The sequence below is a fragment of the Vidua chalybeata genome, chromosome 1 (genome assembly GCF_026979565.1).
Source record: "Vidua chalybeata isolate OUT-0048 chromosome 1, bVidCha1 merged haplotype, whole genome shotgun sequence".
NCBI classification, from domain to species: domain Eukaryota; kingdom Metazoa; phylum Chordata; class Aves; order Passeriformes; family Viduidae; genus Vidua; species Vidua chalybeata.
Genome location: NC_071530.1, coordinates 39,115,528 through 39,124,408, shown reverse-complemented (window position 1 = coordinate 39,124,408; position 8,881 = coordinate 39,115,528). Strand labels below are relative to the sequence as shown.

The 8,881-nt window shown below is 39.5% G+C and overlaps 1 protein-coding gene across 1 annotated transcript; it reads right to left on the bottom strand.

The window, feature by feature from the left end:
* Positions 1-1,277: 1,277 nt before the first annotated feature.
* On the bottom strand, positions 1,278-7,368 carry OXSM (3-oxoacyl-ACP synthase, mitochondrial). Its single transcript, XM_053945833.1, has 3 exons — positions 7,189-7,368; positions 4,336-5,341; positions 1,278-1,901 (listed from the first exon to the last, which is right to left on the bottom strand). Exons 2-3 carry the CDS (start codon positions 5,337-5,339, stop codon positions 1,499-1,501), a joined length of 1,407 nt encoding a protein of 468 aa, XP_053801808.1. The 5' UTR covers positions 5,340-5,341; positions 7,189-7,368; the 3' UTR covers positions 1,278-1,498.
* Positions 7,369-8,881: the final 1,513 nt, after the last annotated feature.

Here is an 8,881-nt window from a genome sequence, read left to right as displayed (position 1 = left end):
CTTGTTTGTATGCTTTCACATTTTCCCTTTGCTAATATATCATTTTACTTTCACGCTTATTATTCATTAATCTGTTCTGAGCTGCAATGTTTTATGTGAACTCAGCTTCTGAAGTAGTCTTAATCATTCCCCAACTACATTTTTCACAACAACCTCTTTAACTTTCTATTCAGTAAAGACAGCAAATGCAAAAATTATGCTGTTCAATATCAGCATTCACACCATTTGTATAAATAATGAGATTTTAGGGTACAGCTCAGACTCATGATAGCCCTTTAGTAAGCTCATTCCAGAATGAAATTTACTTAGAAGTGCGGCTACTTTTTATGTTGTTTATTTTAAATCTAGATTAAGTGGAGTTATTTTGCCTCCACTTACACAGGTCAAAGGCTAAGACTGACAATTTCAAAAAGAACACTGGTGAAAAGTATTTTAATGAACTAACCCACCAATGGGAACATCAAACTTCACTCACATATGCACTATCAATCAAGCCACTATTTGGCGAAGATGCTTGGCTGTTGTCAAAGGAATAGACAAAGTCCTTTTTCTTTGCAATACTACACCCTCATCAATATGTTAGCTTTAAGGATAGTTTAGTGTTCCTGCTCTCTCAGATTTATCTTTTGAAGACAGTTTTTTTTTTTTCCTAAAAGAGGCCTTGTTTGACAAATTTTGCTAGTTCTACTTTTCCATTTGGCAGAAAAACCAGATACTTCCCAATACACTTATTCCTTTCTATATAACTATTTTTGAAATCTTCAGTGCCATACTCGAATATCTACCTTACTATGCTTGCACAAAATTTCACAACTCAACTCAATTAGTAGGTGGTGACCTACTAATTCTATCCCTGTGCTACATGGAAGATGTACAGGCCATGCTGTATGCATCCCTCAATGTTAGCTCATGGCCAATGAGGAAACACAACAAATAGAAATGAATAAAGATGAAAAGAAAATGAATCAGTGCCAGGAATCTTATAACTGTCTGTCTATATTATTGTTCCCTGAATATCACCTGTGTGGAAGAATTATGATACGAGACAACCATCCATGAGGAAAAAGGCAGAATTCTATATGGAGTACATAACAAAGGAGAACTCAGTCATAAACCTTGTACTACCAAGCAGTTAATTCATCAGGTGTGATGTCCTAGCTTGTTAGCCAGCCTCTCTTTTGTATAAATGACTCCAAACAATTTCTTTGTCACATGCATGGAAAAATCTTTTCTAACATAGTTTAACCACTTCTCCTGCTCTAGTCAAGAACAAAAACTTCTTCCTCACACAAATAATAGATCTTTATTTTTATTAAAATGAATAAAAGAAGTTCCCTCTTTCTAAAAGAATTACTGGTGTAAATGTTAGGGTGAATAAAGTTCTTATGTATCAAATGAGCAACTCTCAAAGCTGAGAAAATATTACAGAACACACCAGAGACAGCAGTACAGAAAATCATCATTGGTGCAATTTTTTTCACACAATTGACAGCATAAGTTAAACACTTGCAAAGCACAAAGTTGCATTAGTGCCACCGAAGCCAAATGAATTTGTGAGTGCTATACGCCGTTTGTCAGTTTTCCACTCCTGAGCTGTCAGTGGAACATAATTGAGATCAAACTCTGCCTCTGTTTTCTGTAAGTTTAGAGTAGGTGGCAAAATCCCATGGTAGCAGGACAGTGCAGTAAAAGCTGCTTCAATAGCTCCTGCAGCCCCCAAAAGATGTCCTGTTGCTCCTTTCGTTGAGGACACTGCAATATTACGTGAATGATCTTTAAAAAGTCTCTTGATTGCTTGATTCTCAGCAGCATCTCCAAGAGGTGTAGAAGTTGCATGTGCATTGACATATGTTACATCTTCAGGTTTGATCCCAGAATCCTTTATTGCTGCAGACATGCACCTAAGGAAAAGAAGACAACAGAATGCTGATTAGCCCAATGTATCTTTGTCAAATGTACAAACCAAAAGAAAAAGTATATGTTGTTTTAAAATGTTTATCAAGTGTGAAAATCTGCTTTAACAGAGATGTGAATGACAAGAGTTTAACTCATCTAACTAAGCACATTAGCATCTACATTAGGTACCAGAGGAAGACAACAAAAGTGAGGCCCACTAAAAAATCAGACTTGCTGTTAAAAATTGCACAGCCAGGAAAAATACGAAGAAGAAGAAAATAAGATATACAGACTACATTAATGCATTAATGCATCAAACACCCTTTTCACTGTAAAATTTGAAAACATTTGAGAGAGAAATAACTACTGATATTATTACAAAAATTTAGATATGTGCTCCCCAACAAAAATACTGGGAAATGAAAGGAAAAATCTGCAGCCATCCTCCACATGAGCTTCTTTTGCATGCTATCCAGAGACCAGAAAATGTCAAGGAAATAGCACAAATCCCTGTATTTAATTTTACAATGAAATTTACTGAAAGTCACACTCTTCAACCCCTGGCATGGTATGTTTTGTTTGACTCCTGATGACTTGTGCACTGTGACTGCCTCTTTAAAACATGTTTTTTTAGGAAAACCATGGAAGGATCAACACAGTTCCACACTACAATTTCTCACAGATTTCCCTCAAAGAAGAAGATGAATCAGGTATCTCTCCTTGCACATAACAACAAAGCACCTCTGAGCAAAAGACCACTGACTCTTTTGAAATTTATGAAAAAAAAAGGAAATAAAAGGAAGCTCAAAAACAGACAGCACAGGATTCTGGACAAATTTAAATGTCTCTACTACAGCCTTCTACCCTTAGAAGCATCCAGCTGAGCTTAGGGTGGAGGCCACTGACACTCACTGTCACTAGATAGTGAGATTCAGGCAAAAGGGATTACTGATAACTATGAGATAAAGTAATTTAGTTAAATACATTATCTGCAATGAACTTATTCATTTAAGGATATACCAGATTACTTATGTAGGACACTCTTTATATCCACAATTGTGAGTCTGGCTTTGCCTCTCCTTTCCTACTGGTTTATTCCAACATACGTATTAGCCTCAGTTAGCAGTTAGAAGCAGTTATTAGAAGATAACAAAAAATATATTTCTCTGGATTTTTTTTTTTGATGTGGCAAATAAAATTCCTACAGAAAAGTGAGATAAGCACATACATTCCAGATTTAATCCATATACCACTGCAGTAATAAATTACTGGCTTGAAGACAGTATTAAAATGTATTATCTTATCTCATGGGTGGAAATGCTCAACATTTTGGAGATACCCAGATTAACTTTCAACTCTTCCTACTGTGAATTTAATTTATATGCTACTGCAATCATAAAATACACAAAAATTCTATTATAATATATTGCCATATCATCTCAAGGGTAAACAAGTCTGAAAATATGAGATAAAGACACTCCTGATTACTCATCTCACACTTAGGTCTTCAGAACACTTAAATTTGAATCAAAAAGCATAGATGGAAACACGGTGTATTTACAGTTCTAGAAAAATCTGTTAACCTTTTAAAGATGCAAACACCCCTTTACAATACCATGCAGAAGTTTGATCTATTTGTGCAGCATCTATATATTGAATTTTAGTACTAAATATTCACATACATTCAGAATAAGGCAAACCAAATCTTTACTAAAGGTTCCAATGCCAACCATAGTACTCAGCCTATACGAACTCTCCAACTTACACATGTAATTTAGCTGACAATTTAATTAGGTCAATGATAATGATTAGATGAGTATCATCTACTTGTGAACTGGTTTTGATGAGATGAACACTGATGAAGCTTCACCACCTCCCTAAACAGTACTAAAGTGTATTTCTGCTATGCTCCTTCACCAACACTCTTAGCTGCATCTGAATGAAGTACTGAATATTCTAACAAACTAGATCTTCTAAGTGCTCTACAGCTTTCATCACCTGAGGTTTCTTGCAACAAATAACAAGCTTTTCGGGAGGGGGGTGTCAGGTCTATCTTCTCGATGGAAAAAGAGTGAAGGAGAACCTGTAAAGATCCTATCTCACCCACAAACATCTTAAAAAGAGGTTTCCATTGAGACTTATTTATATGAACAGCTGTATGCACCAAAGGAAAAATGTTTTCACACTGAGAAAGCTTTCATAACTCTATGGAAAAAGGTTGATTCTACTGAGAACTGGCCTTCACCCCTCCTACTAAAAAAAGAGAATTGGGGCACGGTGTTACTAGAAGCTCTTTCATTTTTCAGATTTTCAAGCTTTTGGAATATTAATTCAAGATTGAACATCCCTTCTCTGTGAAAAATATACAATGACAGAAACAAATGTATCCACTACAGTTAACATATGAAGTAGCTATTACAATCAACATAGAGTTCTTACCTGAATGCACCATCTCCCTCGGGATTAGGTGCTGTTATGTGGCAAGCATCACCGGACAATCCATAACCCAAAACTTCTGCATAGATCCTAGCACCTCTTTGTACGGCATGTCCATACTCTTCCAAGACCAGCACAGCAGCACCCTCTCCCATTACAAACCCCTCCCTCTGTGAATCAAAGGGTCGACACGCTGTTTTCGGGCTCGAGTTAAAACTCGTGCTCAGGGCCCGGGCTCTTGCAAATCCAGCCAAAGACAAAGGACTAATGCAAGCCTCAGTCCCTCCAGCCAACATGACATCAGCATCACCAGCAGCAATGAATCTAAAGGAGTCTCCAACTGCATGTGCACCTGTGGTACAAGCGGTCGACACAGCATGATTTGGCCCTTTCAGTTGGTATTTGATGCTGATATGGCCTGCTGCCATATTGACTAAAATCTTTGGGACAAAAAATGGGCTGACCTTATTGTAACCCTTTGTTTTAAATATGGCAGCTGTGTCAGAGATTTCTTCCAGTGGAACCATTCCCATCCCAATTGCCACACCAGAAGTCAAGCGGTCCTGTTCAGACTGGGGAGACCAGCCAGAGTCCTTCATCGCAAGCTCTGCGGCACCGATGGCCATCACAGTGGCAGAACTCATGGATTTGATCTCTGACTTCGACACAAAGCTTTCTTCGCTGAACTCACCCTCCTTGTTTCCCCTTGGCACACACGCAGCCACTCTACATGGGATGCCTGCATATTCTTCCCCATCTAGTGATGTAATCCCACTGCCTCCTTCCAGAAGGTGCTTCCACACAAACTGAGTCCCCACACCAAGAGGGGACACTAAGCCAATACCTGTAACAACTACTTTCCTTCGACATGCAGGCAGTGACTTGCTGAAAGCCCTTCTGTGGTTTTGTAAATGTAGATTTAAATTCAGACTCCGGAGATGAAGATTTGCAATCTTTAACAGATCCTGTGAGCACTGTGAGAACATGGTGGCAATAATCAGGCACATTCCTGTAAATGGAGCGGGGCGGAGGGGGTGGGGAAAGACAAACACAACAGTAAAGCAGACAGTGTGGAAAACATTCCAAGAACATTAAATTAATAACCTGCTTTTTTACATGACAGCCTGAAAGAATGGCTGAAGAAAGGGATATAGTTTCTGTGTCTGTAACGAGGAATAGTATGAATTATGACAGATAATTGCAAAGAAATGTTCACTTTGGGAATGCCTCTAGTGAGCTCTTCTAGCTTAAGCTGCTGATGAATATGACTTTGCATCACTGTGGACTGTGAAGTCCTCTCTAGTCTTACTGCAAAATTTCCCCTGGAGCTTCAACCTTATCTCAGCTGTTATCTCAGCTGGCTGGAGGCAGAAACAATGAGCATTAACAGCTTCATTCTTCTAAGGGAAAGAGTGTGTGTTCACCTGAAAGTGTATGTCCCACCATTACCAAGTTGAGGATATTGTCATCTCAACCTTCATGTCAAGCAGAACAATCTAGAAACCTCAAACAAGAGTCAATAAACTTGTCCTGGTTCTGCTACTAATGTAATTACACATCTAGGACAAGACTCCCTCTCTTTCCACCTCCACCTATGCTTTACTCCCTCTCTTTCCACCTCCACCTATGCTTTATCAGCCTCGAGTTATTACACTGTCAGGGGACCATATCTCAAGTAGCTTGAGCAAGATGTGGAGCACAGCACCACCTCCATTGAAGGCAACACCAGATCCTACATAACAAGAGGCACGGCAAGTGATGGCAGAAGGCCTCTGCTGAGAACAAGTACTTGAGGAAGGACCAGAGGACTATGCCAAGCAGTGATGGTGCTGTACTGTGCTGTAGTTCCTTTTCCTTGCCTTGGCACTGCCAGTCCAGAGCCAGTCTGATTGCACACATCTGACATGCTGGAGCAAGGCAGAGGCTGCAGTACAGCTCTGCCAACACCTACAAGACAGGCTTCAATAGCTTGCCTGCTTTTTGCCTTGCCCAAAGAGCAACGTGGCATCCCCAGCTCCTTGGTGAAATGGAGAGAGCTGTATGAAGACCACAAGGGGCTGCTGGGCACTCGTGCTAAAATACCCAAAACTGTGTCAGCACAAGTGCACAGCAGCATTACTAAAAAATATCATGGAACCATAGAAAAGCCTGGGTTGGAAGGGACCTTAAAAATCATCTCATTCCAACAATCCCTGCTATGGGCACAGACACATTTCACTAGACCAGGCAGCAGAGACCAGCATCCAGCCTGGCCAAGAACACTTGTGATAGGGAATAAAAATAGTAAACAACCATATATTGTATTTTATATGTATTTTATGCAATTATTAAATTTAATTATTTAAAAAGTATTTTTAAATGAGCCTCTTTTAAATTCTGGCCCAAAATTGCCATTTCAGTTTTTTAAGCCACTTAGCCTCTATAAAAGAGGTAGTGTGTGTGTATACGTGTATAAAAATACATGTATCATACCATATTATGTGTTATATAATGCAAGTTACATATACAAGTATTTAACGACTATTATATTTTCTATATCTAAGACAGAATATAAAACACCTCTGCAGTCATATAAAATGCATATTTATGGAGTATAGTGTATAACATATATATGTTTTATAGATACACTATATGATGTATATTGTATAGCATATACAATGTGTACGATAATGTGTGTTATACATACTATTATACATATCTATAGAATAATGTATAAGATAGCATATTTTATCAGTGTATATATACATATATAAAATATGACTGCAGAGCTCTGTAAGGCAGCTCGTTCCGCAGCCTTTACTGAAACGCCGTCAGCCGGCGCCGAGCCGTCCTGTCCGACCCAACAACGCCCGATACCTGCTGTGCGGGAAAACCAGGCGCAGGATAATTTCCCCCGGGAACAAGCGCTACCGAACACCCCCAGGTGTTCCAAGGGCAATGACTACTTTTAATGTGTAAATCCGGAGTCAAACCCCGGCGACACAACACAACCCAGCGCCGCCATTGCCGGCCGGGCCCGCCTCACTGGGGGCGGCGTCCCCCCGGCCCGTGCTAAAACCCCCACCTCCCTCCGCCCCAGCCCTCTGCGGTACCCCGCCGGCCGCGCTCCCCCCGCTTCGCGATGGTTCGCTCTGCCTCCCTCTCACGTTCCAACGGCGCGAGGCCGCACCACTCCGCAGACGCGGGGGGACAGAAGGAGGTGTGCGGGTACGCGCGGCCCACGGCGCTTCCTGCCCCGCCCCGCGGGCGCCGGTGTGGGCGGGCGGGCAGCGTGTTCGTGTGAATAGCCCAGAGACCGGGAAAAGGCCATGAAATTATTTCCTTCCCAAGCTACGTCTTTCAATCACGCAAAAGAGGAGTAAAAAAAGAAAAAAAAAAAAAAAAAAAAAAAAAAAAAAAAAAACACAAAAAAAACCAAAAACCAAACCAAACAACAAAAAAAAAAAAAACCAAAAAAAACCCTCAAAAAAAACCCCAAAACAAACAAACAAAAAACCCACAAAAACCCAACCCCCCCCCCCAAAAAAAAAAAAAAAAAAAAAAAAAAAAAAAAAAACCTCAAAAGCCTTTAAACAAATACAAATACTCCGGTGGAATAATAGCCAAGACTTTTATCCCAGACAGACTACCATGGCAGAGCATAAAATGTTTGTCCAAGTCTCATCAACACAGACATGAATTAGTTACAGTGTGAGTTTACTTGTTAGGTGATACCTTTATTTAATTGTAGTGAACAGGAGTAAGAAAACTGAAATAAATTTACCCCCATGCAACACAATAACGTTTATTAGCTGCAAATACAGCTACCTAAAAATACAAACTATAGCACAGTAATGAGGCATGCACTGCAGGAAAAAGGAGGGGAATAAAGCAAAAAAGAAGAAAAAACACCAATATTTAATAAATAAAAATAAATTTGTGTGTTTAAAATAAAGAGTCTGTTTTTAATTTAGAAATAAAATTCCTTGGGCATTTAATGTGTTAGCAATTTTTTGGAAATTGTCCCTTGGTTTCTAAATTTTTCACACTGCTTGACTATGAGCACTCCCAAAGCATTGTTTACAAATGCCATACTGAGATACATTATGCATTTAAATGCACACATGTATAGCAATATAGTTAATCTTTGTATTTCCTAAAGCAGCCAACACTGAGAGTCACACGTCTACAAGAAACACATGGAAAGGAAATTAAAACTGAAGTAGCAGCCAAGGAACGTGGCATCATCTTAAACTAAAATTTTGTCACTTTGGTACCAGTTCAATGATCCTGAGGGATGAAATAGTAACATTTTAACTATGCTAGTGGGAATAATAAATGTAATCTCAGCAAAAGTGAACTGCCCTGTGTTAAATTTCAGCTTTTGTCAGGGATATGTATACCACTATCTTAAAAAGTCATAGAAGCTGAGCAGTGACCTGTCAGAAGCAGGCAGCAGAGCCATAGTGTAATATCACCTACAAAATCAGAAGGCAGCTTGAATTTTCAAGACCTCCCTTGCTTGGAACTCTTTAAATCTGCATTCCTAATAAAGCAAATCTCCACAGGC

What these genes read in the sequence shown, in the direction of transcription:
- OXSM (XM_053945833.1), bottom strand. Translation starts at nt 5,339, where the DNA reads ATGTGCCTGATTATTGCCACCATGTTCTCACAGTGCTCACAGGATCTG. An exon ending in GAGGGAGATGGTGCATTCAG is followed by an intron (nt 1,902 to 4,335) that starts GTAAGAACTCTA and finishes TCTTTTCCTTAG; the next exon opens with GTGCATGTCTGCAGCAATAA.